A 14,401-nucleotide genomic window follows, 5' to 3' on the forward strand; every position below is an offset into this window, starting at 1 on the left:
CAAGAGTAGCTCATGGTGTCTTGTCAATGATATACAGGAATTTTTCTAGCAGGGACAGGGATGTGATTATTCCCTTGTATAAGGCATTGGTCAGGCCACACCTTGAGTACTGTATACAGGTCTGGAGGCCTCATTTCAAGAAGGATGTAGAGCTGCTGGAACGAGTACAGAGAAGGGCAACAAGATTAGTGAATGGAACAAAGGGTTGCTCTTACGAAGAAAGGCTTAAGTTTTGCAAATTACAGAGCCTGGAGACTAGGCATCGCCGAGGTGATCTGATAGAGGTGTACAAGGCTTTGAATGGCTTGAGCATGCTCAATGCCGATGGAATTCTTCCTCTTGCTCAGAATAATCACCTGAGAGGGCATAAATTCAAATTGAGGAAGGACGGATGTCGGATAGATGTGCGGAAATTCGCCTTTAGCCAGCGGGTAGTTGGTTTGTGGAATAGACTTCCATCGCTTGTTGTTGAAGTTGATAGCCTAAACAAATTTAAGGCTCAGCTGGACAGGTATTTCGAACGAATTGAGGGGTGAAATGGGAGTAGTGGTTGTTTTTTTTTTTTCTTTTTTTTTGGCTGATGCTGAATAAGCTTGCTTTCTTGCATCATATGCCTCTACTAATGCTAATGCTAATACTAATGCTAATATGATGCAAGAAAGCAAGCTTATGCAGCATCAGCAAAAAAAAAAAAAAAAAAAAAAACCACCTCTTTCACTTCACCCCTCCGTTCTTTCGAAATACCTATCCAGCTGAGCCTGGTTGACCATCAATTTTCGCTGAAGTTTGCATTGCTGGTTGTGCGACATGTCACCTAGCATTATTTTGAAGAAGAAACCATTCATGATTAAGCAGTTTGTCTTTTTTTGCGAATTGCTCCTTTGAGGTGAACTCGCAAGCATGTGTTAGCATGATATTCTCCATTTACAGTTTGTTTCTCAAGAACCCAGTGCTGCAGTATTATTCTGCAGGTGTCAAAAAACAAAATCAATATCAGTTTTTTTGATGAAAACCAAAAACTAAATTTTTTTGGAAGCAGTGAATCATGGCATTTCCATATGCTTGACTGCTATTTGAACTCGGGATCAAAATGTTTAATCCAGGACTTGCCACACATGATTATTTTATTCGAAAACCACTTTACATAAAATTTAATCACGATTCTTTATCTAATAATTAACGAAATATCTCTCTTATTCCCATCATAAAACACACTTCATATAAACTGTTATAAAGAACACAAAAATGAATACTATATGATACGATTACACAAACTAACTAAGAAAAGTTGGGGGAACATTCCTAGACTGCAAACTCATCACTCGTTTCCATAGCAATGAAGCAGTGTTGCCAGTCCGCGTATTTTCAGAACAGCCCTCATACATTCATCTCTAGGTAGTCTCACATTACTTCTTTAAGCAGCAACTCCATTATTCCCTGGAACAGAAGTGAAGCTAACAGGTTTGTAATTACTAATGTCATTTTTTGATCCACCTTTGTGAATAGGAGATTTGTTCAAACATCCCCTGTGCATAGAGACCTTCCCAAACCCCAGGATGCTCTCATAATTATGGCTGAAGGTAAAGGTTTGCTTACTTCCTTTGCTGCTTTCTTTAATATAATTGGATTGATCCCTTCCACACTGGTGTGTTTTTATCTTATATAGCTCCTTATTAGAATTAATAAACTTCTGGCATCCACATCCCTAAAATAAGTGAATATGCATGCAGAATACCTATTAAGTCTTCCATCAACTTTACCAGGATCATCAGCAGTTAAACCTAGTGTACACCTAGTGTACCAACGTGATTCATCTATTTCTTTCTAGTGTTTATATAAGTAAAGAAGTCTCTTACTTCTCTTTGTATTCTTTGCCAGAGACTTCTTGTAATTTGCCTTAACTTGCCTACTTTCCTTCTGACTTGTTTGCAGATTAGGTTATGTCTGCTGTTGGCTTATCATCTAATAATTTATATGCATTTTTCTTCTCTGCCAAGAGTACATCTTGCATGTTTGGTTGTTATTTGGTTTTTAGGAACATTAGCAACTAAGGCCATATTGCTCTGTGAATATGCGATGGTCATTCCCTGACCTTTCTACATCCTCTGTATTTGATGATGGGCTCGAACCCCGGTCTAATCAAGAAGTGTGTGCTACGCACTGCTGCTCCTTCCCACCTGGCTACGGAGGCACCTACATCTTGCATCCATTTGCATCTAAGCCTTAACCTTATCCTTTGGTTGGTATAAAAAGTCTAGTAGCTTTTACATTTACTTTCCTGAATAATTCCCATTTAGAATTTGCTGTTGTTAACATCAACAGTTGGTCCCACTGCAAAGAATTTAAAAACTGTGTGAGACCATTGTGCCACTGTATGAAAGCAAAATTCCTTTTCTGTGCCCTTGACAGTTTTAGGTCCTCAAGTAAATCATATATTAATATATTGTGATCACTGCCAACCAGTGCATCATTTATGTGCAGATTCTTGATGCATAAAGAGTTGCTGCTAATAATCAGATCAAGAGTATTGCTTCCTTGTTGCTTTTCTAACATGCTGTTATAGGAAACAGTCATTCAAAAAATCCACAGACATTCTTGTTAATCCTCCATTATAATAAGACATTCTGATTTAATGTCCCACTCTATATGTCTGTACAGTTTGCTCATTATACTTATCACTGTCATTAGGCCCACTCCTACTCTCGTTTTTGTTTTTCCAGTGCTTGTCATGCCAGACTGACTCCACTTCCACTGGCCACCCATGTCCACTGGATACACAATGGAAATTGGTGGGCTTTTATGGGATTTTAACTTAGAGCATAACCCCTACCCCCCTCCTGTCCTTTCTGTCTTTTATCTACATATTGTACTCCCCATATTCAAATTCTGCATCTCTCATGTCTAAGTGACACCATCGTCTTCAAAATCCCACACAATGTCTACCTTTGATGATGTGCAGAATCACTTACACCTCTGCCTGCAACTGCTGTTAAACTATTAGTCTGTTTATCCCCCTCCCATCTAGCAGTTTTCCAACTTGCCTGTTACTGCCTCAATAATATCAGCAATTATTCTTATATCCCTTCTATTTAACTCTGTCCCATTCCTGCATGGAGTTTGCATGATTCCCCAATTTTGCCCCAAGTGTGATAGAATGAAACTGTATTTTGGTCCTTGTTATACTCTTATGAACCTTGTTTATTTTTAATTCCTCTTATAATCTGTGTTTAATCAACTATTTATTTCAGGAAAGTATCCGGCAGGCAATTCCAAATCTCATGATTGGCATACAGACAATTCATGCTGTATCAAGATTTTATCATTCTTCTGAACATATGACATCTCTGTTTAGTAAGGTAAAGTATTTTACTACACATTACTGCAGTTTGTGTTTTTGATTTCAGTTCAGAATTAAATACATTAGCTCCATAATACTTTTAATACCAATAAAATCTTTTTTGTTGTACAACAAAATTCCATTACGATTAACTTCTTGTGAGTGCATGGATCATTTCATTGTACCAGAAATTTATTCTAATGAATGCTGCAGAAAATGATTTTAAAAATATATCATTATTTGTTTTATTTGTTCAGATAAATCCTACTGCACTTTTTTTATATATAGAAATAGTATTTTCTCCTTTATTTTATTTTAATATCATATTTAAAATCAATAAATAAAATGACTAAATATACTATCAAATAAAAAAATATATATATTCACAGTATTGTTTTGAAGACATATTTTATGTTTGTTGTATCATAAAATTTTAATTAATTACAAATTAAAAAATATAATTCAGTATATGTAAGGTTTTATTGCTTTCATATAGTAATATGTTAATTTTTTTTTTTTTTTTTTTCACACAGTAATACAGAAATTCAACCTCAGTGCAGCTGAAAATATGTGGGATTCCACTAAATTGAATTATATTATTAATTATTAAAAAACATAAAAAGAATTTCCCGTTTCACACACCATCCTCTCCAACAGCTTGTCTAGTTCTTCCTTGAATTTATTCAAGCTGTTCACTTCCAAACATCAGATGGAAGTTCTTTCCAGCAATCAAACACCTGCTGGCTAAAGGCAAACTTCCACCCAGCTATTTCACAACCATCCTTCCTTAAATTTAATTTACGCCTCCTCATATGCATAGTGAGCAACAGGAAGAATCCCATCAAGATTATGTTGCTGAAACCATTCAAAGCCTTAAATATCTTAATCAAATCACCTTGCAGGCCCCCATCTCTGGATGCTGCAGATTACACAACTGATGCTTTTCTTGGTAAGGGCATCCCTTTGTGCCCCTCACCAATCTTATTACCCTTCTCTATACCCATTCCAGCAGCTCTACATCCTTCCTAAAATGAAGCCACCAGATCTGTATGCAGTACTCAAGATGTGTCCAAACCATTGATTTATACAATGGAATAATCACCTCCTTATCACTGCTAGAAAAATTCCTGTATATCTTCAACAAAACCTCATGTGCTGTCCTGGTAGCCTGTCTATTATGCTCAGAGAACTTCATATCTGACTGCACAGTTACCCCGAGGTCTTTTTCATTTTCTACTACCCTTGAGTGTAGTACCACAAAGGTAGTAGATTATCCTGGGATTACTGCTACCCATGTGAGTATGCTTTGCATTTGTCAATGTTAAAGCTCAATTGCCTAATTTTTTTAGATCTCTTTGCAGTAGCATACTGTCACTACTATCATTGACCACCCATCAATATCATTAATAAATACAGAAAACAACAATGGGCACAGCACCAAACCCTGAGGATGCCAATAATAACATTAGTCCGTGAAGAGTACTGTCCATTGAATCTATGCCACATAGCATCAGTTTGTATAACTGTTGCAATTTCCCTGGAATGGAAGTTAAGCTAACATCACTTATATCACTTCTTTATGCACTTTTGTGAATTGAGAATACATTTGCACAACCCCAGTGCACAGGGACCTTCCTTAAATCCAAAGATACTCTCATAATTATGGCTATGATTTGCTTATCTCATTTACTGCCTTCCTTAATATAATTGGATAGATCCCATCCACCATAGGTGCCTCTCTTACGGCGCCTCCGTAGCCAGGTGGGAAGGAGCAGCAGTGCGTAGCACACGCTTCTTGATTAGACCAGGGTTCGAGCCCGTCACCACCAAATACGGAACATGCGGAAAGGTCAGGGAATGACCACTGCACCGGAGCAATATGGCCTTAGTTGCTAATGCTCCTAAAAACCAAATAACAACAATAATAACAACAACAGCCTCTCTTACATTTAATTTGCAATTTTTCTTCCACTTTTCTCTGTGTTAAGGCTTGACGTAGCCAAGTGGTCAGGAGCGAGAGTTCATAGCACGCATTCCTTGAGTGGTCCGGGGTTCGAGCCTGTGACTACTAAATACGATAAATATTTGTATTGACGATTTATTGTAAACTCTACTGACTTGGTTGTTGTTCCAGAATATAAACAGAAAAAAAAAAATAATGATAATAATTTAGTTCCCTGCTAAAGTTTCATAAACATCTGGCATCCACTCCCCTAAAGAATTCCTCATGTGTGAATGTTGATGCACAATACTTATTTAGCTTGTCAGTGACTTGAGCAGGATATCAAGTGGACCAATGTGTGATTCAACCCCTTCCTTCTAATGTTTACATAAGAAAAGAAGTCTGCAATTTTTCTTTGCATCTTTCACCAAAGATTTCTCATAATCAGCCTTAGCTTGCCTAACATCCTTTGTGACTTGATTGAAGTCTAGTTTATATCTACCCTAGGCTTTAGTATCACCTGATAATTTATATGTGCCCCATGCATTTTTTATCTCTGCTGTTATTAGTTTCTCTGCTGTTATTAGTTTATTAGTTCATCCCACATCCATTTAGGTCTAAGCCTTGAACAGTATTTCTTGGTATGAAAAGCCTAGTAGCTTCTATGATTATACATGCTGTTCTAGAAAACAGTCATCCAATAAATCCACTAAAAGCCTTGAACAGTATTTCTTGGTAAGAAAAACCTAGTAGCTTCTATGATTATACATGCTGTTCTAGAAAACAGTCATCCAATAAATTCACTAAAAGTCTGGCTGGCAATCAACCCACAAGTTACAATCAATATCTGGAAATTTAAAATCCCCCATTATAAGACATTCTGATTTATTGGCTCACTCTATTTACCTGTATAGTTGTTCATTGTACTCGTCAGAGTCATTAGGCCTATAAAACACACCTACTCTCATTTTTGCTTTTCCAGTGCTTATCTCACACCAAACTGACTCAACATTGCACTGGCTACCCATGTTAACTGGATGCTCTGCCTTAGATTTTATGTGCTTCTTAACTAAGAACATACGCCCCTCCAATCCCATCTGTGTTTTGTTATGTACACATTGTACATAACAAAACACAGATGTCTGCATTTGTTGACTTGACTTCAAAATCATCAAATTTATTTATGTGCTCCTAGCATTGGTGTACATGCACCTGTTCTTATGCTTAGTTATCCCAGCACAGCCCATGAATTTACCTGTTCCATGGTGATTCACAGCTGGCCTTGAAATGCCCATCACCTTGCATTTCAGGTTGTTGCATGTTGTTCTAGTAGAAATATTGAAAGAACCCTGTGAGCTTTTCTAGCAGTCTCAGAGTTTATGCTCTCTGAGAGTACAGTTATTCCCAATAATCAACTGCAGAACCGAATAATTTTAGTTTGGTTCTGCAGAGTATGCTGTTATTTCAGGATTATTGCTGCCCAAATGTGTGTGTATTTGGAAATTTTTCTTCTGTGCACCAGTTTTTTTATTTCTCAGTACATTATTCGTGGGATCACTATAAGTTTGCTAATAGAGGCCACACATTGTCTGATGAGAGACATCTGGATGCTCAATACTTATCAAAATTTTAAAATCTTAAAACAATGCTTTAAATTTTAAATAAATAGTGGATTCACCTCTTTGGTGACATTATTTATGTATAAATGTCATCTATATAGGTCACTATGTAGATAATGTTGTGGTCTCTAATGTAAGCAGTGCTGAAGCCTTATGGTATTTTACAGTTCCTGTACTGGAATATAACCCTGCAACCTTTACTGCTTTGCTGAGTATGGTGTTTGACTAAAGTCAGAGTGAAAATACCAGGGGTGGGGAAAGAAAAAAAAGCGGAGTACAAAATGATCTCATTCAACACATCAAACTGGTAGTAGGTTAAAGCCCACTTCGAAAAGATTGTTGAAATAGTACGTATACTAGGAAAGTAACCATTGTTTGTTTTTCTTTTTTTTTCCAGGTTACAAAACAACTAGTGAAATCTTGTCGGAGTTATATCACTGATTATTCCACTCGCAGAGTATGGAAACAATCAATGGAAGAAGTAACTAAGAAAATGAAAGTGTGTATTGATGTTTATCATGATTATTATGACAATTTTATTAAAGTGAAACAAATGGCACCAGAAAGTGGAAGGCAGTTTGACTTTTCTGAAATGTATGTTTTTGGAACTTTTGATACTTTCTGTAAAAGGCTAGAAAAGGTACGTTCATTAAGTTTGAATACTAATTTTGTTTTTTTTTTTTTTTAATCCCGTTTTTGAGTAGTGAAATAAGTATTAAATAATATTCTACTGTAATTTGATATAAATATTCAAATTAAGTTATAAATAATATTATTACTTATTTTGAACAGTAATTTGTTATGAATGATTTTATAAATTTTAATTTAATATTGTGAATGTATATGAGATAATGTTGTGGTCTCTAATGTAAGCAGTGCTGAAGCCTTGTGGTATTTTACAATTCCTGCATTGGAATATAACCCTGCAACCTTTCACAGTATGGACATTCACAGTATGCTTGTATTTCCATTTTAATTTTTTGATTAAAGATCATTACTTTACATTTTTTTTCATATCATAAGTGAACTTTGCATTCATGGGATGTAATGTCCTGTCATATAATCACATAATTTTTGTCATGCAAAGTTCTACCAAACTGCCTTTGTGTCTTTTGATGTGTCATTCCAGTTCACCCAGTGGCAGCATATCATAACATGATGTTCTGGCATGGGCCAGCCAACATCCTGCATATTGGTTTCCCCACATATGCTTAGATTTTACTGCATAATAATAAAAATAATTCTTACCACATTTGGTAAGATCCTGTGGGTAGCACATTGGTTATAAATATTGCTGTTCCACCCACTAAGAGGAAAAGCAGTGTCATCTTTTAAATTTCTTGATGTATACAACAATTAAAAAATGTTTCATCTCCTGAACTTCTATCCATGGGACTCTCTAATCAATGTTCTCATTCTGGATGCAGTCTAACTTTTAATGAAATGGTTAAACCAAATAACAAAAGCAACCTCTAAGTGCTAATCTACTTAGATGTTGCTTTTGGTAATCCACTGTTATCTCCACACACAAATGATGGTTCTATACTTCCAACATAAATAAAGAACTCACAACATACGTAACCAGACAACTATAGAAAGATAGTTGTCTGGTTATGTATACAAAGACCATACAAAGAGCTTTTTAATAAAAAATTACAAGCCAACATTGAAGCTCAAGAAATACAAAAGTGAATTACTAGCAATATTCATCCTGATAATCCAACACATGATAAATAATACAATACATTAACCAAAATTCCAGTGATAGATATCGATTAGTTGGTGAATAAAGAAGCAGTCCAACAAATCATATTAGATTCTCTTCAAATGATCAATACCACAGGTGCAGATAGAATTTCTGGCCTTCGTCATTAAAATATCTAATGTGTACATTGTGAACCCCCCCCCCCCCCAGTACACATAATTCAAAAAATTTCTGTATCCTTATCTTCCAAGGAAGGAAAAAAATTATAAGATCAATCCTTTTCCCATCCCTGGAAATACGTGTAGCTAAATTAAACAGGCCAATAGTCACAGTACACACAGTACAGAAGATCATTGAAAAAAATGCTACTACCATTATATACACACTCCACTCAGCAATAGGCATTTTCTTTAAAGGAAGTTCTACAACTACAAATGTACAGTTCTAACATAGTGCTTGCGTGTTTCCATTTAAAATATCTAAATACAATAGAGGTCTGTTGTACTGAAAATAATCAAGGTTGTAGTATTGTTGTACTGAAAATAATCAAGGTTGTAGTATCGTTGAACTGAAAATAATCAATGCTGAATGACCAGCAATGCTGAATCTGTTTCCCATCATTTTTCAAAATTCTGTTTAATTCTGTTACTAAAATGTCAGTTTTTGTCACATATTGATTTTTCTTTATTAGTAAAATGTAGATGTGTAGGCCGCTTGAATATTATATTATATGGCTTTGAATCGGGCATGATATAATCCATTTACCTGGATCAACACTGATGGATTTTTTTCCCCCGGGTTCATTTTATGCTGTTTGTTTGTTTGTTTGTTATTTGGTTTTTAGGAGCATTAGCAACTAAGGCCATATTGCTCCGGGATATGCGGTGGTCATTCCCTGACCTTCCCGCATCCTCCGTATTTGGTGGTGACGGGCTCAAACCCCGGTCTAATCAAGAAGCGTGTGCTACGCACTGTTGCTCCTTCCCACCTGGCCACGGAGACGCCTCATCATCATCATTTTATGCAGTCAATAAGATTCTGGTGTTTGCACAAGCGGCTTGTATTTGTTTTGTTGAAACTATTGAAATGATGTCTCTTTTTCATGATAACTCTTTCAATTCATTTGCACATTCGATAATTTTCTGAGCTCACATTTAATTGCACAGTTAGAAGATTCACGGTTGATGTCTAGCAACTTTTCATTATCATTAAAACCCGCATCATTTCTCTTCAAAAATTTCAGAAATGATCTGCTTAATTCTTGTTTCTTTTTCTCCAGTTCACCTTTTCTTTTGTATGCACTGAATTTGAGTTTCCTTCCTACATCGCACTTCTTAAAACCAGGCACTTTAGCAAATTTAATTTTGCATGTTTTTCTAGAACTCTACTATTGTGATGCAAGACAAGTAAATACATTTAAGTTTTATTTACAATAAAGAATACAACAAGTGAAATGAAATTACATTTGCAAAATCAAAAGCAAAACCCGGGGCACCTGCACAATGTCACACTTATACATGGAGCGGAGCTTTGTTCCTTATCCTTATTTATAGTATTGTAGCATGAATTGGTTTCTTTATAAGCAATGCCCCATTTAGTAGTTTGCATTTGCTATAAGGAATTGACTATAAAAAAGTAAAAGTACATACTATAATTTCATGTTAAAGTATTATTTCATTTCTTTAAAATATTCCAGTGTTTCTTTAAATTAATGTACACTTTGTGATGGTTTCTCCAAAGTTTGAGGGTCAGAATAATCACCTGAGAGGGCATAAATTCAAATTGAGGAAAGACAGATGTAGGATAGATGTGCGGAAATTTTACTTTAGCCAGTGGGTAGCTGGTTGTTGGAACAGACTTCCATACCTTGTTGTGGAAGTTGATAGCCTAAATAAATTTAAGGCTCAGCTGGACAGGTATTTCGAACGAACGGAGGGGTGAAGTGGAAGTTTTTTTTTTTTTTGGTGATGTTGCATAAGCTTGCTTTCTTCCATCGTATGCCTCTACTAATGCTAATGCTAATATGCATGCACCAGACTTATTAATCTTCCTTTTAAAAATATTTGTTGGGTTGCACTTAGATCAGAGAATGTAACCAAACACAAACAAGGAGGCTACACAGAGGTCAATAATGTTCCAAGAAATTTGTTGGAATGTACCTGTCAGCTCTTCCAGTTTAGCTGGAAGAGTTGGCACAGAAGCCTATGGTAGATATAAGATAGTCTGTAATCAAGTCACAAAGAAGGTGAGGCAAGCGAAGACAGATTATGAGAAATCTTTGGAAAGGGATGCTAAGAAAGGCACCTGGGATGGATGGGAACAATTCAGTTATATTAAAGGAGGCGGCAAAGGAAGTAAGCAAACCCTTAGCCATTATTATGAAAGCATTCTTGGACTTGGGGGAAGTCCCCACAGACTGAAGGTATGTAAATGTATCCCCAGTTCACAAAGGGGAGGGATAAAAGGATAATAGAGTCACAGGTTAAAGAAGCATTGCAGGATCATGTAGACAAGACTGCAATAATAATTCAGACACAGCATGGGTTAAGGGAAAGTCTTCTCTGACAAATTTGATTGGATGCTACAATGTGGTTACAAAGGAACTGGATGCAAAAAATAATTTTGATATCGTATACTTGAATTTCAGGAAAGCTATTGATATTTTTGTGCATGGAAGATTACTATACAAGTTGGAGCAGTATGGTATGGTATGGTATCAAGGGCAAATTGCTACAATGGATAAAAGGGTGGTTGAGTGGGAAAAGACAGAGAGTGGTAATCAATGGATGCTGCTCTTCATGGACTGATGTTATTAGTGGAGTCCCCCAGAGTTTTGCGTTGGGCCCACTATTGTTTTGTATATTTATCAACGATATTGATGAAGGTATATCATGCTTAACATCGAAGTTTGCAGATGATACTAAAGTTGGCAGGGTTGTTAATGACAGTAATGGCAGTGTGTTACTGCAACAGGATCTAGAAAAGTTGTGTAGATGGGCTGAGAAGTTTAACATGCAAACTGGCTGAAGTTTAACATGCAAAGTACTGCATGTGGGTAGAAGTAACCCAGAAAAACATACCAACTGTGTGATACTACACTTAGAGTTGTAGAAAATGAAAAAGACCTGGGAGTAATTGTGCAGATTGTGCAGTCAAATATGAAGTTTTCTGAGCAGTGCAGACAGGCTGCCAGAGTAGGTAATGAGGTGTTGTCAATGATATATAGGAATTTTGCTAGTAGGAAAAGGAGGTGATTATTCCTTTGTATAAGGCAATGGTCAGGCCATGCCTTGAGTACTGCATACAGGTCTGGAGACCTAATTTTAGGACGGATGTAGAGTTGCTTGAGCAAGTACAGAGAAGGGTGACAAGATTGGTGAGGGGAATCAAGTGATCCTCTTACCAAGAAAGGCTTAAGTTCTGAAAATTGCAGTGTCTGGAGACTGGCACCTGCAAGGTGATATGATTGAAGTGTATAAGGCCTTGAATGGGTTGGGCTCACTTCTGATGGGATTCTTCCCCTTGCTCAGAGGTGCCTCCGTAGCCAGGTGGGAAGGAGCAGCAGTGCGTAGCACATGCTTCTTGATTAGACCGGGGTTCGAGCCCGTCACCACCAAATACGGAGGATGCGGAAAGGTCAGGGAATGACCACCGCATATCCCGGAGCAATATGGCCTTAGTTGCTAATGCTCCTAAAAAACCAAAATAACAATAACAATAACCCTTGCTCAGATTACAAACCTGAGGGGGCACAAATTCAAATTGTGGAAAGACAGTTATAGAATAGATGTGTGGAAATTTTCCTTTAGCTAGCGGGTAGTTGATTGCTGGAACAAACTTTCATCTCATTTTGAAAGCTGATAGCTTAAATAAATTCAAGGAGCAAGGGGACAAAGTTTTCGAGGGAATGAATGTGTGAAATGGTTTTTTTTTTTTTTTTTTTGCTGTTGCTACATAAGCTTGCTTTCTTCCATCACATTCCCTTACTACTACCAATCTGATTAGCTACTATGAGTTTGTAAAAAGGAACTGAATGCAAAGACTGTACACTTTGTCTGGAATGTTGCAGAACAACATGTGGCAGTTGTCTGCCAGCATATATTCATTCCCGAAACATTTGTAGCAATTTTCCATTGACCTAATGTCTTGATGGAATTGTTCCCTCCCCTGCTTGTCACTCATTGTGTCAAGGTTTTCAATCAAGAAGTCTAAATGTGAATGCAAGAAATGACGTTTAAGTAACATATCATTTCGCTATATGCATCGAACAGTTTCTGAACTCTATCTTGGTATACAGGAGACTTGTAGTTATCTAAAATGTTTACACATAGCTGTCTGGAGACCATCATGCTATTACTTCTAATGCATTGATGCATTTTTCAAAGCTTTCATCCTGTGGAAGCTTTCTGGTTCGAGTCCACACAAAGATTCTATTTCACTTTCACAGTACTGTTCTTTAGAAATTTCTCACTTTAAGTAATGAAATCGTAAATTCATCTTGCCTGTCAATTTCACAAATCTCTTCATTAGGTCAAGTTTGCTGCTGCCAACTCTTTGGATTTATGATAGAGAATCGGTCTTTTTTTGATGACTTGACCCTTTGCCATCCCAACATCATAATATAGTTAATTCCAAAGATTTTCCATCTTTTTTTTATGAAACTCAATTTTTGTTTGTATTTACCTTTTCACAAAAATTATAATAATAAAACTACATTTTTTTTAAAATTTTGTAAATTTCTGCTTATTTTTCAGTAACAAATTGGCCATAAGATTGATGTGGTAGTCTGTGTTGCAGAATAGAAAGGTGCATTGTTCTCTCTAATGTGATAGTTCATCAGACTTGTTTGGTGAGAAGTTAATTAATAATGTCTTGATGTCAAGTGAGATGCCAAAGAAATGTGGTGTAAAATTTCAGAAGACACATATGCAAGGTTTTCCATCTTGCATATGTAAAGTAAAATTTGAAAAGATAATGCTTTTGCTTTGTATACTGTATGTAGATGTGATTTTTCAATTTCGGTCAGGAAGAAACATGATGCAGTCAATATTTGCAAAGAAATAAACATAACAAAAAAATACATTGCATAGAAAGAAATGTAAAAATGGATGTTACTTTTCATGGTGACAATAATGTCATACATGCCAGATGCTTATTTGCATCTTTTGTCATAGATTGTAATCTTCCTCTGAATTGTGCTGTTCATGCAGGTGCATGGTTCAGTAATATTTCCTGAAGGTGAAATAGCAAAAAATATTGGTGGTGGAAGAAAGAAAGAAAACAATATCAGTAAAATTGCATGGATAGAGGAAAGAAGAGGTGATTTCTCTGAAAAAACGAGTCATTTTCAATGGCTGTAGATGGCAGATCAAAGCATTTAGAAGCTATACCCCACTGTGAACTTTTGTAATAATAATAATAATAATAATAAGTCGCAGCATCGAGTGTGGTGCAGGATAAAGTCACTCGCATTCAGGCCTTAGGCAGAGGGGTCGGTTCGAAAAATCAGAGACGGTCTCCCGAGGAAGACAGTGGAGTGAGTGGCACTGTCCCCTGTATGGCTACCACAAGAGAAGGGCAAGACCATCCAGCCCCACCAACTGGAAGTGCTTCCTGCACAACTGCGCTAGTGACCACCCAGGAAGAGAGAAAACAGCAACGCGTGAAGTGGAGCATCGAAATGAATACGTATATCATGCAAGCATACTACAAAACGAAGCTGGAGACCGATATGACAACTTAGAGGACGAGACTACATACCAAGTGGCTGGAATGATTCCTGGATATTCATGTCACCG

At 36.6% G+C, this 14,401-nt stretch overlaps 1 protein-coding gene across 1 annotated transcript in view; it reads left to right on the top strand.

The window, feature by feature from the left end:
- LOC150085960 (dynein axonemal heavy chain 8-like) overlaps positions 1-14,401 on the top strand; it is a 1,559,705-nt gene that overhangs the window by 134,587 nt on the left and 1,410,717 nt on the right. Inside the window, exons 9-10 of the mRNA XM_090374756.1 lie at positions 3,249-3,356; positions 7,296-7,538. Of these exons, the coding sequence (XP_090230882.1) occupies positions 3,249-3,356; positions 7,296-7,538 (351 nt within the window). The remainder of the gene's footprint in view (positions 1-3,248; positions 3,357-7,295; positions 7,539-14,401) is intronic.

This window comes from Mastigoproctus giganteus, chromosome 5 (assembly GCF_048544385.1).
Source record: "Mastigoproctus giganteus isolate SK-2022 chromosome 5, ASM4854438v1, whole genome shotgun sequence".
Classification (NCBI taxonomy): domain Eukaryota; kingdom Metazoa; phylum Arthropoda; class Arachnida; order Uropygi; family Thelyphonidae; genus Mastigoproctus; species Mastigoproctus giganteus.